The sequence below is a fragment of the Armigeres subalbatus genome, chromosome 3 (assembly GCF_024139115.2).
Source record: "Armigeres subalbatus isolate Guangzhou_Male chromosome 3, GZ_Asu_2, whole genome shotgun sequence".
NCBI classification, from domain to species: domain Eukaryota; kingdom Metazoa; phylum Arthropoda; class Insecta; order Diptera; family Culicidae; genus Armigeres; species Armigeres subalbatus.
In genome coordinates, this window is record NC_085141.1 from 346,299,366 (window position 1) to 346,321,660 (window position 22,295).

The following is a 22,295-nucleotide window of genomic DNA, read 5'->3' on the forward strand; positions in this document are numbered from 1 at the left end:
GTAAAGGACATTAACAATCTGTGAGTTTTCCGACAGCATTTTATTTACATCAAAGGGGAAGAAAGATCATACTATCACTCAGACCAGCCGCCAAAGAATGTTGCAATTATATCAGAATAACCAACGGCTCCGGCACGTCAAATCAAATTTGCACTCAGGGAATTAACTCGTAATTGCCAGATGTTATGTTGCTCTACGCCGAAGAGCTCGGGTCATCTCTTCTGCTTGAACTGAGTGCTGAGCTGAGCTGATTCTCTCGTTTCAGCAATGGATTGCCGCTTGATCCCGCGAGGAAGCCAAGAAGCTTAAGTTTGCACTCCACGACAGCCAACCAGGTGGAAGTAAATGCGCGGCTAAACTATTTGACCACGGTGCTGGTGGACTGCATGAGATAAGTTGCACCGCCCGGAGAGTAAGAAGGCATCTTTGGATCACAACCCCGATGTACGCCCGCGATCATACACAGTAAAAAAATTAAATAAGTTCAGTACAAAATCAATAGCACTCAGTCATGCAAACGTTTTAAAATCATGCATTTGAATTTACTCTAAAAAATCTTAACATTCTATTAATTTACTTCAGATATGACATTTCTTGTCGCATTTTTTTTGCATCTGTGAAAGTACTCGGCGATTGAAACACCTTATTAAGGCCATGTTCAAAAGCAGCAGCGCGGCAGCATCCAGAAAGCAGTTCACTTCCCGGCTGCAGCCTTATGGTCTTCGTCGTACGAACAAAGAAAATCACTTGCAAGTTGCAACTGGCGGTGGCGGTCAGTGCGGGCGGTGCAAAAGACGGCGTCTTCGGAACGTCGACGGCTGAGTCAAATAAAAATAAACATCTCAAGCGATAGCATTTCAGAGATAATTTTCCTATTCCCTTCTGGTCGGCGAAGGGGTTCACTTGGTGGCGCTTTCCACCTTCATAGCATCGGAAGGAGAGAGGATTGGTGAAGGATGCATGGATGATCGTTGCAGCTTCCTTGGCATTAACATGGTATGTTCTTGTACAAGGGCGAAGAATGCATACAATTTCAGTCCATGTTCGATCTGGCTGGTGATGCAATCGGACGGACACTGTGGAAAATGGACATCCGACTGGGTTAAACAAAATAGAACTCATTAGTTTGATCTTTCACATTGCGGGATGGTGTATGTTAAAATATGGTCAATTTGAGCTTGTATAAAGTCGAGTCTTATAAAACTAAAACGCACAAGAAATAATGTATAAAATCGTCCAGTAGAGTTCATTTGGCTCTGATTTTTGTTTCGATTAAAAATAGAATTTTATTAAAAAAATTAACCTGATCATAATAAAATCTATATTTTTCACGTGTTGGTTAGGTTCTTTCTTTTCATCCTGATTTTTTTTGTCTTGCATGATTATAAAGCACTCACGAGAAAATTATTTTACAAAAATCTTTTCTAACAGTGCCCACCATCTAATGAAACATAAAACATGGAGAATAAGGAACACAATTTCACTGTGGCATCTTTTTGCGCGTAGTTTGTCCTGCTTCTGCCTATGTTAGCCCCATAGAAGCATCGGTTTCACGGCAGAAGACGAGACAACAACGCTCGCGTCTAAGCCGGGGCGAGTGTGATAAATCTTCCCGACTCGAATTAAGATATACTCAGTGCGATAGAATAGCGGTCTTTAGCGCATTCAATGGGGTTTCTGTTATTTTGCGCTTCCTTCCACTTACTGCGAGTGAGCTGCCTTGACAATAACAAAGTAAAGCAACATCATGATCAGTGGAAAAAAAGGGGGGAAATGTAAAGAAATTGATAGGCTTTTGATCTCTGATTATTGGGGATATTGCTTTGCATGCACTTTCAAGGGCAGGTCCGCGCAAAGTGGTTGGAGCTGAACTGATCAGAGCGGTACGATCTGTTCGGTTGGCGGTTGAACTGTTCAAACTGGAGCGTAAATCGATTCCGCCATGCCTCCCGCACAAGCACGCGTTCTCCGCAAAAGATTTGCGTTCTTCTCCGTTTCTTTCCGTTTCTGCTGGGAGTTCTTATTCGGTTTGATTGGATGTTGTTGCCGTACAGCCTGGAAGGTCTCATCGTCTGATCACTTTGTGGCCAATTTAATGAGGACGTTTTATTGTTCGAGCGTTGTTGGCAGATATTATCTGCCGCAGCAGAATTGGTATGCGGGTACATATTTTGCGAACTTGGGATACCTGCGGTAATGTTCAAGTGGTAGACAGTGAAGATAAAATTGTATATTTAGATCTGGAAGTTAACCATAGTTTATAATTTATTTGTTTGATCCTCTGAAATTTAACAACTTTTGTGAATAAATATAAAGCTGCCTCAAAGCCTAGTGAGGATTTTATTATTAGGAAGACATCGACAACGCGAAGGGACATATATTCCATATTTGAAATTATTCTGTGAAGAATAAGAAAAGCATATACATAAATAAGATATTCTATCTTCAAAAGCATGGGTCTTGTTTCTAATGAGAATTTCTTTGATATTACGTATCGATTTTGTTTTTAAACTGATTTTATACCTGTCATAAGACGAGTTTAAGGTCACTCCTGACGGAATCCAAGTTTAAAAGTGCTCGCGTTTTCGGGGGCACACCACTCGATACGGAAGCAACGCACAACTGTCATTTTTGTTATTTCACGCATGCTGCGACGCAGCAAAGCTAAATCAACAAAAATGACAGTTGTGCGCCGCCTCTGAATCGAGTGGTGTGCCCCCGAAAACGCGAGCACTTTTAAACTTGGATTCCGTCAGGAGTGACCTTAAACAATCCCATTGAATTCCACCACTTAATTGTATCTTGACAGATACGTATTTCGACCTCAACAGTAAGGCCGTCTTGATTTTATAATTGGTGCGACTATCGCGCTAATATCTGTAAAATAGACAGATAAAGTGAACGCACCAAAATACAAATTTTCAACTCTAAGGGGCCGTTCACTAATTACGTAAGCATTTTTTCTGGATTTTTAAACCCCCCCATGTAAGATTTTTCCCATACAAATCTTTTTTTTTTAATTGATCAATATAAAAACCTTTTCCAATTATGAAAAATTGAAAATAACAAACAATAGTCAAAGTACCCAAAGGCCTGTTTTGGGCATTAGAAGGCTAAGAAAAAATTGTTTTAAGAAAAAATGTCAAAAGACAAATGCGAAAAGTACAATAGGGTGGAATTAATAATTTCCCGTGTCAAATCTTTCATAAATACAGAGGTTACACAAAAAGGTTGAGATAGGTAAAAATAAGTCGAAATTCAAATCAGCATAACTTTGCGTATAATAATCCGATTTTGATAAAACCAGGACCATCAGAAGCGGACACTCTTCTAGTATACTGGCCCTATGCAAAACCTGAGATTGGTCCTTGGCCACCGGAAATGTTCCGGGTTTTCCGAGGGTATGTTCAAGATGCATTTTTTCCACTGCTTGTCATTTTATGTGTCGTTAACATTCTTCACGTTTTATGCTTTCTCCAAAATTAGAACTAATATGCTGGCCAATGGTGGCTGTAGATCAAAAATCCATCAAAAATAAAAAGAGATACGGCCATTTCCGTAAAAACGATACCGGGAACATGACAGATCGAAATAATGCAAATATGAGCATCTGACTTCATGGCTTTGCCAGACGATGATTACAGAAACATTCCCAGAATGATAGTGTCCACTGCCACCCTTATAGCAGGTTCCATGGGCCTTCCAGGAGGGGCCGGTTTTGGCACCATCTAGAACCATGCATATATGGGTGTCAAAATTCATGTTTTCCCAAGACGATGAATATAGAATCTTTATTAGAGATATATTTTGAGGACTGTAAGACTCTTTGGCCAATTTCTGCGAAAGTGACATTTGTTCAGGGTGTATGGCCAATCCCGTATCGTTTTCACGAAAATGGCCATATCTTTGCGTATACCTAACGGATTTTCGATCTGCAGCCAGCATTGGTCAGCATCAGGGAATCAATATTCGAGCAACGCCTAACTATATACCCTTTGTCGTCAACAGAGTTTGTTACTGACAAACGCACCTAGCGACAAACCTTTATCAGAACCCGAACACAATATGACAAGAATCATTTGCCTTGCATGCTCTGATATTTCCGCGAATACGATGCTAATATGTATTGTAATCATTGTTGAATTCTCGAATATTTCCATAAAAGCAGAAACTATGATAGCATAAAACCGAAATTTGCTCTAGATATAATGCAAAATAACGGGATGAAAAGTTGGCAACAAGATTGTCTTCTTTTTTGTTGCTGACAAAAAATTTCGGATCTTTGTCATTATTATCTACGACAAAAACAAAGCTTTGTCGTTGGTTCTCTTTTATCGCTTGTTTCGCAAGCGCATCCAAGAAAAATTGATTCCCTGGTCAGCATATTAGTTCTAGTTTCTGGGGAAAGCATAAAATATGATGACAGAAAACGTCATAGAAAATGACAAGCAGCAGAAAAAATGCATTTTTAAGGTGAAGGTGGGTTGAGTACCAAGACAAAGCTTTGAAAGTATTGGTACAATACAAACTGTCATATACTGTAGTAGTAATGGTGTCGTATTTATGAAAAAAAAAAACAAAGAATATTAGTAGGGTGGTTCAAAAAACGACCCAGCTCCACCACGCTCACTTGGTTTCGTCCCATGGTTCGAGTGTCCTTCAAAAGCCGATATGAACAAAAACTGATTGAGAACAAGCTGGTTTAAGTTTGTATGAAAACTATTATGGGAAACTAAACCTTCCATTTCACTGGCAACAGCGCCTCCCTTCCAAAAACTGGCGAAAAGAGAACCCACATAGAAGAAAGCAACATTCCAGAGACTACACTGAACGCACCTTAGGAAAGATCCATTGAAATAGCATGTTATACTTCGCTCACCCCCATGTCACACTTTTTGTATGAAGTATCTGCTCCTGGTGCGATAGATATTCATTTTCATTCATTTATTTAGTTTACATCTAAACAGATAACACTGAATCAACAATTTGACGCCACAATACACGGTTCGAGGCCATCTCTCTCCATCCTCGGATACGCCCCACGCTCGCCAAGTCGTTTTGCACCTGGTCTGCCCATCTCGCTCGCTGCGCTCCACTCCGTCTCGTATCTGCCGGATCGGAAGCGAACACCATCTTTGCAGAGTTGCTGTCCGGCATTCTTGCAACATGTCCTGCCCATCGTACCCTTCCGGCTTTAGCTACCTTCTGGATACTGGGTTCGCCGTAGAGTTGGGCGAGCTCGTGGTTCATTCTTCGCCGCCACACACCGTCTTCTTGCACACCGCCAAATATGGTCCTAAGCACCCGTCTCTCGATTACTCCGAGTGCTTGCAAGTCCTCCTCGAGCATTGTCCATGTTTCATGTCCGTAGAGGACAACCGGTCTTATTAGCGTCTTGGTCATGACACATTTGGTGCGGTGGCAAATCTTTTTCGACCGCAGTTTCTTCTGGAGCCCGTAGTAGACCCGACTTCCACAGATGATGCGCCTTCGTATTTCACGACTAACGTTGTTGTCAGCCGTTAGCAAGGATCAGAGGTAGACGAATTCCTCGAACACCTCGAAGGTATCCCCGTCTATCGTAACACTGCTTCCCAGGCGGGTCCTGTCGCGCTCGGTTCCGCCCACAAGCATGTACTTTGTCTTTGACGCATTCACAGTTCTGCCACCTTTGCAAATGTTCGGCCGACATTGTCCATGTCATCCGCGAAACAAATAAATTGACTGGATCTGTTGAAAATCGTACCCCGGCTGTTACACCCGGCTCTCCGCATGACACCTTCTTGCGCAATGTTGAACAACAGGCACGAAAGTCCATCACCTTGTCTTAGTCCCCGGCGCGATTCGAACGAACTGGAGTGTTCGCCCGAAATCTTCACACAATTTTGCACACCATCCACCATTGCTTTGATCAATCTGGTAAGCTTCCCAGGGAAGCTGTTCTCGTCCATAATTTTCCATAGCTCTACACGGTCTATACTGTCGTATGCCGCCTTGAAATCAACGAACAGATGGTGCGTTGGGACCTGGTATTCACGGCATTTTTGAAGGATTTGCCGTACAGTAAAGATCTGGTCCGTTGTCGAGCGGCCGTCAACGAAGCCGGCTTGATAACTTCCCACGAACTCGTTCACTAATGGTGACAGACGATGGAAGATGATCTGGGATATCACTTTGCAGGCGGCATTAAGGATGGTGATCGCTCGAAAGTTCTCACACTCCAGTTTGTCGCCTTTCTTGTAGATGGGGCATATAACCCCTTCCTTTCACTCCTCCGGTAGCTGTTCGGTTTCCCAGATTCTGACTATCAGTTTGTGCAGGCAGGTGGTCAGCTTTTCCGGGCCCATCTTGATGAGCTCAGCTCCGATACCATCCTTACCAGCTGCTTTATTGGTCTTTAGCTGTTGAATGGCATCCTTAACTTCCCTCAAGGTGGGGGCTGGTTGGCTTCCATCGTCCGCTGAACTGACGTAGTCATCTCCTCCGCTGCCTTGACTTTCACTGCCTGTACTCTCAGAGCTATCAGATGTTCCTCGTAGTGCTGCTTCCACCTTTCAATCACCACACGTTCGTCCGTCAAGATGCTCCCATCCTTATCCCGGCACATTTCGGCTCGCGGCACGAAGCCTTTGCGGGATGCGTTGAGCTTCTGATAGAACTTGCGTGTATCTTGAGAACGGCACAGCTGTTCCATCTCCTCGCACTCCGCTTCTTCCAGGCGGCGTTTCTTCTCCTGAAAAGGCGGGTCTGCTGTCTCCGCTTCCGTCTATAACGTTCCACGTTCTGCCGGGTACCTTGCTGCAGCGTGACCGCCCGCGCTGCGTCCTTCTCCTCCAGAATCTGTCTGTACTCTTCGTCGAACCAATCGTTCCGTCGACTTCGACCCATATACCCGACATTGTTCTCCGCTGCGTCGTTAATGGCTGCTTTGACTGTATTCCAGCAGTCCTCAAGAGGGGCCCCATCGAGCTCACCCTCTTCCGGCAACGCTGCCTCGAGATGCTGCGCGTATGCAGTGGCGACATCAGGTTGCTTCAGTCGCTCTAGGTCGTACCGCGGCGGTCGTCGGTACCGAACATTGTTGACGACGGATAGTCTTGGGCGCAGTTTAACCATCACCAGATAGTGGTCAGAGTCGATGTTAGCGCCTCGATATGTCCTGGCGTCGATAATGTCGGAGAAGTGCCGTCCATCAATCAGAACGTGGTCGATTTGTGATTCTGTCTGCAGTGGTGATCTCCAGGTGTACCGATACGGGAGGCTGTGTTGGAAGTAGATACTGCGAATGGCCATATTCTTGGAGGCGGCGAAATCAATTAGTCGTAGGCCGTTTTCGTTCGTCAGCCGGTGGGCGCTGAACTTCCCAATAGTCGGTCTAAACTCCTCCTCTTGGCCAACCTGAGCATTCAAATCTCTTATGATGATTTTGACGTCGTGGCTTGGGCTTGGGGGGTGCGATAGATATGTATCACAGAAAAAATCTGGCTATTTTGTTGAATTACACAAACACAATGTCAGCGGAACGTAAACGGCCAATTTGACGGAAAATATATGGGCTAACTGTCAAATTTGCCGTTTCCGTTTCTGTTCCGTCGACATTGTATTTGGGGCTTTATTATCATGCTAAAGATTTGCAACCTCAATTAAAATCGACTTCCAACTATTGGAACGTCCATTCAATATGCTTTGTCTAAGGAGTTATAGCTCTTGAATTTCATCCAGTCATATGGTCTTCCCCTCACCAGCGCCCAATCACGGAGTGCCACAATCAGAATAATGTAAAATTCAACCTTGCCATATCAACTGCCATACTAAACTGAAACGACCTGTGCACGGTAAGCCCTTATTCAAACCGACCGAAACCAGCGAACGACACCCAAAATATGAAACATAATCGACTGAGCGTGGCGGAGAAAAATCAGTTTTGAGCCACCCTGTTTAGTAGTTTGCTGCTATCGGTACAGGTGTTTACATTCGCTCCGCGATCAGTTTTTAATCGTTTTCTTCGGGCAAAAATTGCAGTTTATATTAAGTTTTCGCTTCAAACAAGTGACTTAATCCAAAAAGTGAAGTTTAATTTGCATTCCATCAACATTTCGGGCTGCTCATGTGTGGAGAAGTGTATAAAAAATTGATTTTTTCAACGCCCTTTGAGAAGAAGTGGAGTGCAGTGATAAACCCACCAAACCGCGGATGGCTGTTAAATTGGCACGAAACTGTTGGTTTAGGCTATATTTCAAGCCGAAATGCATAGGACTTTTTGAAGAAACTTGTTAATTATCACGGGAAGTACATAAATATACTGTGAACAGGTTAGTAATTTGAATATAAAACTTCTGTTCGATGTTGTTCGATGCATTCGAAACTTGGTGGGAGAGGAGTGCGGGAGGTGTGGGGTTGGCCCGTGGAAGGTTCGGTGCCATATTGACTGCCATCGTGGTACTCTTCCAACTATGTCCTTCATATACCCTCGGAAACCCGGAACACCACCGGTGACCAATGACCAATCAGAGGTTTCACATAGGGCCAGTATACTAGAAGAGTTTCCGCGTCCGATGCTCTTTGCTTAACCCCTGTATAAGTGGGAAAAAATCTGCGGATAAGAATAACAAGTAAGGAAAGAATTTGGTTGGAGCATTAGAATAAATGTCAAATTTAATCAATTCACAGTCCTTTATGATCAAAGTTGGTTTAAATTACGCTTAAAGTAGCGTAGCGCGAATCTTGTCCATTTTGTTTCCATGTGCTCCCAAAAAAGTTGGACTCATGAAATCTCGTCGCTTAAAATTAAAAAAATCCTGACCAATTCATTGTCTGGTTTACAGCTCGTACTCTCAGATATTTCTACCGGATTGTATTTTAAATCGGGTCGAATTTCAAATTTTTCATAAAGGAATACCATAAATCCCGTTCACATACATGGGGGCGAAATTAGCAGGCAAGCTTCTGATGGGTAAACTAGCTTTAAGGTGAATCGCGTTAAAGTCCAATTAAAAATCGACATAGCGCTTTAAAGGGCACATAACTCGAAAAGTAAACGACAGGCAAAAGCGGAAAGTAGTTTTTCACCTTTGCTCACTTGCAGCATACACGAAAAAATGGTTCACAGATGTGCTAACCGCCTAAATATTTACATTTGTGCGAGCAAAAACGCGAGGTGAGGGATAGCACGGCCATTGTGCCTGCCATTTTTGGACGCCGCCGTAACTCACCTTAAATTATGTGAGGACCTTAAATCTAGTTTTTGATCCGACCAAATTTTCCCTTAGTTTGAAACTTCTAAAACCCGATTTCGTTCAGTTGATTTACAAAATACTTTTTCATGCCATCGTTTTTTTACAATGGATAATTTCGAAATATTCAAAATTATTCAGAAAGACTGAAATCTCTTAATGTTTCGAAAAGAGTCAAATGATTAAAAAAATGAGAAAAGAAATTTCAAAAAGAAATTAATGAAAATAAACTTAATCTGAAAATTAGAATGTCTGTCCTCGGACTTCATTTTATTGACGTTGAAGCTTGACCAGATTTTCAGGAAATATGTACTTGCCTACCAAGTTACTAATTCCGTTTAATCCACTGATAAAATTTTAATGCCTTCGAAATATTTTGAAAAAAAAATCATTGCAATGGAACTGTATGAAAAACCTGTTGTCAATGACTGTTAGAACTTTAATAAAAGTCGATCAAACGACTCTGGACTCTGATCAGTTTCTTTACGTTGTACTCGGCCTTTAGTGCTACGTCCCATGCCGGTACGCCATAGCGGATGATAGACAATGCTACACTCGCTATCAACCTACGCACTTGACTATGCACCGCCGATCTATTGGACATCATTCGTGATAAAGATTTTATCGTCAATGAAGCCCGCTAACATGCATAATCGACGTAGCTCCTGAAATTGAGCTTATCGTCGATCATCACGCCCACATGCTTAAGAAACCTCACGGAGGTAACTGTGCAGGTCCCTACTCTTATCCCCGCTTGCTGCAACCCATGGCAGTTATGCACCACCACGACTTCCGTCTTGTGATGTTCAAGGGACAACCACCACGAGTTGAGCAATTCCTCCACCCTGTCAATCGCGTATGAAGCCTTCAGTTCGACTTCGTCGGGAGTGTCTCCTGTTTCCTCTAGCACAACGTTATCCCCGGGAGGCCGGGAGACTTAAGCGTAATACTCCGTCGTACATAATATTCCACAGAACCGGTCCGAGGATCCATCCCTGTGGAACACCCGCAGACACTACGATCGACTTTTGACCAGCATCCGTGTCGTATATCAGCACCCTATTCTGAAAATAACTTTTCAGTATCCTACACAGGTAATCCGGAACTCTCAATCGGTGTAGGGAGTCAGCAATAGCTGCCCAGCTAGCACTGTTAAACGCATTTTTTACATCAAGTGCAATCAATGCGCAGTACCTAATACCTCGCTTGTTCAAGCCTTTCGCTATCTTGGCCGTATCCGTTACCGATCGAATTTCTTCGACGGTAGAACGGCCCTTACGGAAACTAACTGGTTGCTGGATATGCCATCAGCACACTCTGTATAAGCCAACAATCTACGGAGTAGTGGGCAGTTCGATAATTCATGCCTCGGAATCAACCCTTCGACTATTTTGGCAAATATCTCCGGAGGTTTCTCAGGGGGCGTGCTGTTAGTTCTAGCCATCACCATCCTGTATGCATCTCTCCATGAATTGTTGTTTGCCATCCTGTACAGCCGCTCAAAGCAGGCTCTTTTACTACATTTAATTTCGTAGTTCAGAGCTCTGCTCGCTGTCTGGAACACCCGGCGTCTCTCGACCTTTTCAGCGTCTGTTCTGGAACGTCGCAGCCTTCTCTTTGCTCGAAAACAGGTTCTACGAAGGTCTGCAATTGTGTCTGTCCACCAGTACGCAGGTTGTCGATTTCCGGGAGGTTTGGTCCTCCTAGGCATCGTCACATCGCATGCACGAATTAGTACATCGATTAACTCATCGCCACTTAATCCCGTTGTTCGTCTCTTCCATCGTAGTGATTCCTCCAAGAGTTCTGGGTTGAATTGCGAGGTGCGCCATCCTAGATCGGTTTTGCCGATTCGCCTTGTGGTGGTGACGGGGGTAAACTGGACCATAAACGAATTTTCTGATGATCGCTGGAAGTATGCCCCTCGTAAACCTTCCATTCTGGCTCCACCGTCCATTCCGCGCTGCAGAAGGTCATATCGATGCATGAATCACCGCTCGGTCCTCTGAACGTTGGCACTTGGCCTTTATTCAGCAGGACTACGTTCAACACCGCTAGCGACTCTAGCAGGGTATGACCTCTAGCGTTTGTGGACCGGGATCCCCAGTCCACTGCCCACGCATTGAAGTCGCCTGCTACAACTAATGGTTTTAAGCCAGTTAGTTTCGCTGCAAGAATGTCCACTACCCTAGTAAACTGCACTATACTCCACCTGGGAGGACAGTAGCAGCTACAAAAGTAAACACCGTTTACCTTTGCTATGACGAAACCCTCATCATCAGGTGATGATAATATCTCCTGGATGGGGTATCGCCCGCAAGTCCAGATGGCCACCATCTGAGACTTATCCACAATCCAACTGGATCGGAGAGCAAGGCTACATCAGCTTTACAATCGGTAACCGACTGTTGTAGCAGCAGTTGAGCCGCCTCGCAGTGGTGGTTCATGTTTAGCTGTGTTACCTGCGTGTCTGGATCCTTCTAGAGGCCGGACAGGCCTGGACACCGGCAAGGTGTTTGTTGTCTGTACCTGGGGGACAGAGAAGACACCTTGGTGCAGCCTGACAGGTGCGAGCTTGGTGGCATTCAGCCCCACACATACGGCATAGCTTACTGCGATCAGGTCCTTTACAGTCATAGGACTTATGACCGTTGCCAAGACACCTGAAGCAGGTCTGAAGCCGTTGGCTTATACTTAGCGGACATACCGACCAACCCATTTTCAGTTTAGCCCTATCTATTACCTTTTTGGCCTCAGCCTGAGGTACTTGGAATGAGGCAAACTGCATTTCCGCGTAGCTTTTGTGTAACCGAACCGCAGATTGCTGGATCTCGACATTGCATTGATCTCTCAGTGCGTCGACCAGGTCTCTGACCTCGGTTACTTCATTCAGGCCTCTGCACTGGATGTTCGAAACAGCAGCATTCCGCTTCAAGGCGCCTTTCGGATGCTTCTCGTTGCTTTAAGACATCGGCGTAGCTTTTATCGTCAGTCTTGACGATAATCGCTTCACCTCTGTCTTTACGCTTGCCACTGCCATTGGAAGGCGCACCCTTTTTCTCACGGGCTCTACCCTTCTTAACAGTGACCTGCTCCGCTCCTTGTGTCGCACTCCTTGCGACCTGCTGACGACTCCGTTTCGCCTTTTTTGGGTTCACGACCTCCGTCCACGGCAGGTCCTTCTCCCGACGATCCTCTGGTATCCTCTTTGGTGGAGGTACCGTTTTCCTCTCGGCCTTCTCCCGACGAGTTATCGTATCTTTCCTAGTAAGAGGTACCGCGTCTTTTGACGTAGAACTACGTCTGTCTTTTCTATATTGGGGTACACTTTAAAATTGCAAAAAATCGAAAAACGTCACGAAAATATGATAGACTTTGATCGTTAATATCTCAGCCATTTCTCGATGGATTTTCAATTTTCTTGGACCATTCGATCAAGGGAGAGTCAACGCTTCATTCACACTAAAGTCGTTTTTACGCGGTTGTTTTACACGAATCGCTTTTTATGCAATTTTTTTTCACTCGAATTTCGGGATTTCTGCGGTTCATTCAGACATACTTTGGAATTTACGCGGGGTTTAACTTTGTTTTAATTCACGTGGCCCATATCATCCTCATAAAAAATGACTCCAGTGTATTACAATATATACGTATGATAATATTTAGTATTGAAACTTGCTAACAGTTTAGGAATTGGTTTCGGTGAATCAGTCAATCTCATAAGTGCATTGCAAGCTTCTTCTTCCATGGCACTACATTCCAACTGGAACTTGGCCTGCTTTTCAACTTAGTAATCTATTAGTATGTCTTTAGTTATTGATTAAAAGCTTTCCTTGCATCAGTATGTATCTTGTGTGGTAAATACAACGGATACACTATGCCCAGGGTGTGAGAATGTTAAATTAATGCAACTTACAGGACTTTTAACTCGTTTCTGCTAACTTACACGCGCATTTTCTCTGTACAGCATGGGGTCGTTTGACGACAGCTGCTCGTTTACGTCTATTGACGCCAGTAGAGAGGCTCGGAATCTTTCTCGCTGCTGCAGTAAATGCGTTCTGGTAATTTTTCTTCGGCTCTTGGTGTCTGCTGGAGTAAATGCAAAGTCCGACTCCTCACGTGAAGGAATGATAATTATTATCAATAAACTCTCAAACTGTCAAGCAGCGGCCAAGGCAGCGCAGCCAGCCAGATTTTTGGAATTATCATTTGATAACTTCGCAGGTGTGAAAAGTAGGCGAGTTGTTATCGGCGATAACTTTTCAAATCTTGCAACACAAAATTATTATTTTAATGTACCGTCGTTCGGGGTGACATTGGGCCTAGGGGGTAAGATTGGGCCAAAAACGAAAAATGTTTCAACTCATAATATCTCAGAAACGGCAGCTAAATAAAATTTCCATTTAAAATTAGAAATTTTCCATAAACAATTAGGAAATTGCCAATAAAAAAAAATCAGGGTATGAGCAATAAATAACTATAAAATTTCCACAAAATTTCCACAAAATTTCCATAAACTATTAAGAACTTTCCACAAAACAAAAATAAATAAGCACTTTTAAAAGCAAAAATTGCAATTATAAAAGAAGAATTTTCCATAAAGAAATCAAAATGTTCGACTGAGAAAAATTACAAAATTTCCATAAATAAATCAATATTAGCAATAAACAATTACAAAATTTTCTACAAAATAAATATATTTTTTTCCATAAAAAAATAAATTTCCACAAAATAATCAATAAAGAGCAATAAAAAATTGGAAAATTTCCATTAAAAAATACAAGAAAGCAATAAAGCTGATGAAATTTTACATGAACTTTAAACGCTTTTAAAGAAGGGTCATCTATGGAAAAAAGCACAGTTTGATTGCTTTTTATGTTTCTTTATGGAAATTTTCTTATTTTTTATTACTTTTAATAATTATTTCGTGGAAAATTTTATTTTATTATGGCAAAAATATATTTATTTTGTGGAAAATTTTGTAATTTTTTATTGCTAATATGGTTTAATTTATGGAAATTGTGAATTTTTTTTTTTTTTTTTGAGGAACATTTTGATTTTTTTTATGGAATTTTTTTTTTTATAATTGCAATTTTTGCTTTTAAAAGTGCTTATTTATTTATGTTTAGAGGAAAAATTTAATTTTTTTATGGAAATTTTGTTTTATTTGTGGAAATTTTATATTTATTTATTGCTCATACCCTGATTTCTTTATTGGCAATTTTCTATTTTCTTATGGGAATTTTCTAATTGTTTAGGGGGAGTATTTATTTTAGTCCTCAGAAACTGTTACGAATTTTTATGAAAACTTCAAACGGTTCGAAATTATATTAAAATTCACGTCTAGGAAATCACAAAACAAATTCCAAGGATTAATTGTGCTCGTACCATAATGATTGGAATTTGAATGTAAAACTATTGATCGAATGAACCCGTATTAAAATAGTGTCAGTAATGCCCCACAAATCTATTACATAACTAGTTTTTAGATCGATGGATACCTGGTTATCATATTACGATAATCTGTTGTTGTTTTATCGAATTTTATTAATATTTATATAACAGTTCTGGTTTTTCGTAGCAACGAGCAATGTACGCAAAAAAGGGGTGAGATTGGGCCAAGCCTTCAGTTGATTTCCTTACATAGTTGGTAAGAGCCGTAATGTAGGCAATTATTTTGAATGAACGATTGAATGGTTTCATCGTCATCGCTGAACTATTTCATTTGGCCCAATGTTACCCCCTGAGCGGGGTGAGAATGGGCCAATTTTGAACAACATATAACTTTGAAGAATTTCCATAATTCATTATTTTTTCCCCACACAGCGGTAAATTTATTATTCAAGCTTGTACCAAACTAATTAAAACTTGATTCCAATGTTAACTACTAGAGCTTTGCAACATTTACTTGGATCATACCACATTTTGGCCCAATGACACCCCCGTTGCCGGTATACCAAACTAATCTAATACCAATTTAATGTAAACAATGAAGCTCAATCGAATGTTTGGCATTGTGTTTTGGTGTTATGTAGGGAAAAAAGTTCAAAAGTAGCATTCACCAATAATGCTTCGAATCAAGATACAATTATCGAACGATTCTTACTTACGAGTTTTTATTAATTGATAATTTGGATATGTGATCGCTTGAGAGTGTTATTCATCCTCGTTTATTTGAAAACTTTATATTTATCATCCTTTTTAAATGTTAGTCTAAAATCTCACTCAACCTCAGGAGAGCAGGATAAACAGCGAAAACAGATTCACCCTGGGCTTGAAACACGCTTGCTTTGGTCTCATCGAACAGAAAAGTCGAAAACCTGTACATTACATACAGCTACGTAGTTCAACGTCACCTTTGCGTACAACCCGATTGGGCTGCACCTTTGAGTTTTTTTAGCTACTTTCAGGTCCGCCTCTTGCGTGACCTTACTTAGCTTAGGAGTTGCTTCGCTGATGGCCATCCGCCTTTGAAGCTCTGTAGTCTGGCTCTCCGCCAGCTGCTTCCCCTCTGTAAGGAGCCGAATTCTCGATTCGCCCTCTTTCGAGTTCTTCACCGCCTGGCTCACCGCCAAATCCTTTTCTTCAGTAAGGATCTTGTGCTCCACCTTCTTACTGGCCTCCAGCAGGGTCTTCCACTCCGACTTCGCCTCCACGACTAGAGGGCAGAGAGTCAGTACGGCCTGTTTCAGATCCTTGCTATATTTGACGCGGTTATCCAGAAAGGACATGATTACGTCCGATACGTCCGTACCCTAGTAACATTTTGGTTTTATGCTGGTTTTATAACACTCTTGAGGAGTAAATTATGGTCTTCAAGAGCGTTATAAAACTTAAAATGTTACTTGGGTAATCACCTCCATTGTATGGCCTCCGCTGTCCTCGTGGTTGGTCATCACCGAGTTTAAGACCTTGGTCAGAGTGGGGCCGTCCATTTTACGTCTATCGGCACATCTTCTGACACACCTTCACAATCGCCTCCCCCCGGCGACCTTTGGGGTGACCGATTAAGGCCACTTCGTCTAGCAAAAGGGTCCTCCTTACCTCTAGACACCGCTCCACCGGTGGAGCGTAAGAAATAGGCAGCCCCCCTCCCCCCATAGGTGCTTACGTAATTAGTGTAACCCCTAATGTGAAATCTGTGCTGTTATACGCTAGCGATTAGCGAAACATGATGTGAATCAGTGGAGAACACTCAACGGCTGCAGGTGTTCATCAACAGATGCCTATGGTATATAATTCGGACCTGGTGGCCTCAACCTCTCAAACATCGAGCTCCATCGTCGTTGTCACCAGAGGCCGATAGCAACAGTGATTCGGGATCGGAAGTGGGGCTGGGTCGGTCACGCTCGGAACTCGGGGCGGAAACGAAATCTGTAAACAAGTATTAGACTGGAACCCAGCGGGACATCGCAGCAGAGGCAGACCCAGAGGCTCATGGCGGTGAAGCCTCAATAAAGAAATAGAAGAAGTTGACCGAAATCTAACATGGCAACAGGTTTAAGCGATAGCTGGACATCGCTCAGGATGGAGACCTTTCATGTCAGCCCTTTGCACCACCTGAGGTGTACAGAACCCATAAGGTGAGGTAATTATTGATTTATTAGTTACACTGCCGCCGCAAGAATAACTGTCGTTGTAACCGTTTTTATGAACTTGGCTAAGCAAGCATTCAATTATTCAGTCTTCTCATTTGGTGCTAATCGAAAAAATAATAGTCGAACCAATTCAAACAATGAATATTAATTTTTTAAAGAATTTTTTTTAATGTATTCTTTTTAAATTAATTAAAATTAATCTATCACATCCCAATATTATTCAAAACACCAAAATTGACCATTCAAAATATCAAACCCATTTCTGCGTCAACAACCTTTTAGCACTGCTGTGTGTGAACATGATTCAAGATTCAATTCCCCTCGGAAACCAGTTTCCCCTTCAAAAAGCAGATCGTTTTGTTTGTTTCTTTCGTGCAGCTATCAGCATGGCATTCAAATCTACAACACATTGCGACTAAAGACGATAAATGGGATGATTTTCGACTCAAAGGCCATGTTTATCATAGCGCCTTCCGTCTTTCTGACTTCACCATTAGTCTGCATACAGATTTTACCTCCACCATGTGGGTTTCCTCGTTGTCCAAATCTTCGCGAGTCTTTGTACCTACATAACTGTCTTTAACAGTGCGACCCGATTTGAATATGTCAACAGAAAGTTGACGTCCGAGTTATGATAAAAGCCGGTACAAACTGGAAAAACCCCGTGCCATCATATGTGAACCTGAAATCTCCGAACACGACTCCATCCATGTGGAAGGAGTTTGATTGTACATATGCATGTAGCCACTTACCCTCCTGGTCCTCCGCTGGTGATGGTGGTCTGCACTCCCTGGAAGCTGCCAGACGGAATCTGCGGGAATGATGGGAACTGGATCGGGAAGCCGAAGTTTACTGTTATCAGTTGTACGGTTTTTGGGAGTGGAGTAGAAACAAAACATGGAATCAATTATCAGGTTTAGCGTGGTTCAGTCCCACAACATGGGGCTAACTGGAATTGGCGTTTATGTGTGTCACGTTAAACACAATGGGTTTTGTTGCATTGTTTGTCCTTTCAATATTTAAAATTTATCAATAAACAACATCAACATAATTTCAAATTAAAGCAAATAAAAAATTAAGCAAATCAATGAGGAAACCATCTATTGATTACTACATTAGCTATTTTGGAAACTGTTATAATCAACCTAATATTTTTAATAGTTTTAGATTTTAGTGTCCCATTTAAATGATACGATTCCGATCAAAACTAACAGAAACCCGTAAACAAATCCGAAATGATTAGACATGTTAATTACCTCCTCCCAGCTGAGCGGCTCTCCTCGTACGATGGAAGGTTGGCTGCAACGATAAATAGCGAACGAAAAACAATCACACAATAAGTGGAAAATGATCATAGGAAAAAATCAATTTATGAAAATTGCACCGCACAAAAGACTTGATGATGGTAGTTAAAATACGATATGCCGCTTGATTGATGTTGATGATGATGGTTAAAATACGATATGTGCAAAAGAGGTTCGCCATCCAACAAAAACTCCATCAGTGTGCATTCTTACCGGCAGGTTATCGATGTAGGTCAATGGGGATTTGTATCCATTCTCGTCGATTTTGTAGAACGCCTTCGGGATGTAGTATCCAAACTCTGTAAAAAGAAAATAGTTGATAATGATGATGCATGGTAAAAAGACATTTTTTCCCGCATTTTTGCATTTTTTTTTTAAATAAATATAGCACTCATCACTGGCGATTCAAATCTGTGTATATGCAGTGATGTAAAGTGAATTTCTCAATTTAGGGTGTCGGGTTATCCAGTTATAATCGAAGCCCATTTCTCCGTAAACACAAATGTTGGAAAAACCATGTTTCTACAACATGTTGCATAAATAACGATTTGTTTTCTCATTTATCTGTTGTATTATAATTATGTAATTATGTAACATTGAAAGCTGCCCAAAATCTGCCACACAGGTATATCCAAAAAGGTTAATACATATTCCGTTTCCACCCGAGATCCGACCAAGCTGCCCGCTTAGCCCAGTCCGGTTCTTGCGGTCCAGTTTGGCGATCCGGTTCGATCCGACGATTACGCTGATGATGGTGATGATGCAGCAGCAGTCAGTGTTTGATTTTCGATCAGTTCGCGAACTCTCTCCGCTTCTTCATTGCAATTCGATCCACACCGACACCACCACCACCGCCGTCTAAAAGTTGCGCATAACGTTTGCCCCTCCGCCCGGTTTCAGCTTCGGCCCGACGTTTGTTAGGCTAATTTTCATCCAGCTCCATGAATAATTCAAAACAAATAATGTTATTTATGTTGCTAGCCAAGCAGCGCGTCTGGACATTTTCTGGAACTAAACATCCACAGGTGTTCGGCACGAGAGAATTCGCTGCACGTCACTCTCGCAAGGCAGGGAATTTCCAGATTTATGTTTCTTGCAATGAAAACCCATCACTGTTTATGGTCCGTCGAAAAGCATCAACGGCAGAGGAGGAATTCAAATGGATCAAAATGAGCGAAAAACCGGTGCAAATTTTATACCCGTACCGCGAAATTGAGCTGCGTGATATAATTTTCAATGAAGAACTTAACGATGATAAGAATAGAATCAAATGTGACGACGTGAGTCACATGGCATACACTGATGGAGATGGATTTGAAACGGATGCGCAATTTAATTCACAATTTTCGCATATCAGCTGCATGGCGATTATTGTGGAATCGATCTGATTTCTTTTAGAAAAGATCGTTTGAAACTAAGCGTAAATTCTGATTATCTAAAGCAGAAAAAAAGTAAGAATACTTTTATAAAACATATTGATTTATGCCTTTGTAACCCATTGCATAAATTACATAAGGTTTCAGATGCACAGGCGCATTTAGGGATCAAAAAATATTTTATAAACTTTGACTCCATTGTTCTCCACCCATTGTTTTCATCTGGTGCCGACAACCGATATTTGAAACCATTGAAAAAAGTGAAAATAAAAGTATTAATTGCGAATATTACGGTGGGCAATTTTGAATCATAAAATAGAGTGAATTTATTTTATGGATACGTAACACACTTTGCTGTTTAATCGATTAACTGTGTTATAACTTCAGACAAATGTCCAAATAAAACTGTTTTGTAGGACTTCACTTGATAAAAAATTGTGAAAGATTTTTTCATTCGCTTCTCTAGATTCAATTCCTGGTCATGGCTCTAATGATTAATGACTCAGTGTTGTAGTGGTAGCAATGAGGTTATTTAAAAAATATTAAGAAATTAAAGTTGAGCAAAATTCAATATTATTTTAATGTTATACATCTTTGCATATAACAAATTCTTGAACATGCGATGTAACCAAGTTATGAAACCCAGTGCGTATTGCTGACAATTCGCCAAATGTAGGCAATACGCACTGAGTTTCATAACTTGGTTACATCGCATGTTCAAGAATTTGTTATATGCAAAGATGTATAACATTAAAATAATATTGAATTTTGCTCAACTTTAATTTCTACAATACAATGTTTTTGTTAATTGAAAACTACAAATATTATCCAAACTGCCTGATTTATTGACAAAAAATATACTATAGCAACGTTTCTCCATCAAATGAAACCAGTTGCACTCGAATCGGTCTAGTCCTTCTATATGAAACGTGTATAACAAAAAACAATCACAGGCTACACACATACACACAGACAGACATTTATTCAATTTTTCGAGCTGAGTCGATTGGTATGTAGCACTATGGGTCTTCGAGTCTCCTATAGCAATTCCGCTATTGGAGTGAAATTAAAGTCTTCATATGTTCGTTGTACTCTGGGAACCTGTCAAGTTCACATCATTATTGTGCTGAAAATATTAATGAAATTTATCACTTCTTAAATGGTGTGTAGGTCAACAGCAAACACACTATGAGTTTATTGCTTCGGGTTATGATAATAGCATATATGTAATTTTTCTAAAATCTAAGCTTGTTTAAAGGGGAGTTTCAGGTAAAAATAATGTTATCATTTGCTTCTCCGTATCAGTAATGCTTTCAATCTTCGATATAAGTTGGGATTGGGAAAACATTCAACTGATAAATTGCTGAATGATCAACACCAAAAAAAACGTTGACATGAAAACACGGTAAATAGTTCGGAGAGCAGATTTACACAATTTCTATTCAACACTGATGGCAGGTTCAACTAGTTTCAAAAACACGTATGAAACATGTAGTCGTTTTTTTTTTGCCACAACAAGTTATAGTGAACAATCAATCATAATCTTAAAATCAGTCACCATATCTTATGGAATAAAAGCTTAAAATAATTTGTACCTACCGATCTAAAGTTTCTGTTGCTGCGAAAAGAATTTTCTTTTCTTAAGTCTGCCACCACAAAAACAACTAAAAGTCAGCTACGCGATGAAATTTGTAGAATAAAATGTCTTTTCAAGTATGTTGTTCATTACAGATTGACAAAAATAAAAGATTTTTGGTCAAATACAAAACAAATTTGAAAACTTCGATGAAAACCCAAAATTCAATAAAGGGAACTTCCTGAGCCGTGCGGATAGTTGCGCGGCTATAAAGCAAGACCATGCTGAAGGTGGCTGTACATTTTCTCGACTTTGTTAGCGTTATGATATACAAATGCAAAAATGGTAGCTTGGCTTAGAAACCTCGTAGTTATTAACTGTGGAAGTGCTAAGAGAACACAAGCTGCAAGGCGGCATTGTCCCAGTGGGGGATGTAATGCCAAGAATGAGAAGAGAAAATTAAATATGGAATGAAAATCAAATGTTGCAAATGTACTGCGGCCCGCTTTAACAGTTAAAAATTGTTGTGCGGCCCTTTATAGCCAGCATTCTTGCCTTAGAGGAAACAAATGTAATATGTTTCCAAGATACATATGTAGACGTTGAATACATCAAGATGTGCGAGAATGGACAAAAAAATAGCCTCATGTAGAACCTTTTTATTACAATCTATTACCACACCTATGGCCATCTTACACCCAGGGAGCTGCAAAACAATTAGTTTCTAATTGTTAAAATCGATACTTAATTAGGGGAAATGACGGCTTTGGCAGGTTTTGTTCTATTATTGTCAGGGGGGTTTTTGTTGACCAAATTTCATGAAATTTGGCCACAATATTCTTTGATATGCAAAGAATGTTTAGGCCAAATTTGAGCATAATTAGTTATAGAAAACCCCCTGACAATAATAGAACAAAACCTGCCAAAGCCGTCATTCCCCCTATTAGTAATTAAAAACTATTTTTTATAATAGAAAGAATGAAATCCTGAGGAAGATCCAAAGAATTCCAAGAGGGATTTCTATAAAGAATTTTTTAAGTATTTTACGAGAAAAAAATGTGTAAGGCCATCAATAATTTCTTTTGGAAATCCTTTTTCGCAGTATTGTCTATTTTGCTGCATAAATCTATATACGACATATTTAATTTTACCTGGAAATTAATATCCAGCAGCTTTTTTTTTCACTGTGATACATATAAATGAATGCA

The 22,295-nt window shown here is 41.0% G+C and overlaps 1 protein-coding gene across 1 annotated transcript in view; it reads right to left on the reverse strand.

Annotated features, from left to right (window-relative positions):
• The window catches only part of LOC134225953 (uncharacterized), a 47,416-nt gene that overhangs the window by 9,173 nt on the left and 15,948 nt on the right, over nucleotides 1-22,295 (reverse strand). The window contains exons 2-4 of the mRNA XM_062706415.1: nucleotides 18,349-18,434; nucleotides 18,088-18,130; nucleotides 17,584-17,683 (exon numbers count right to left, since the gene is read on the reverse strand). Coding sequence (XP_062562399.1) covers nucleotides 17,584-17,683; nucleotides 18,088-18,130; nucleotides 18,349-18,434 — 229 coding nt within the window. The remainder of the gene's footprint in view (nucleotides 1-17,583; nucleotides 17,684-18,087; nucleotides 18,131-18,348; nucleotides 18,435-22,295) is intronic.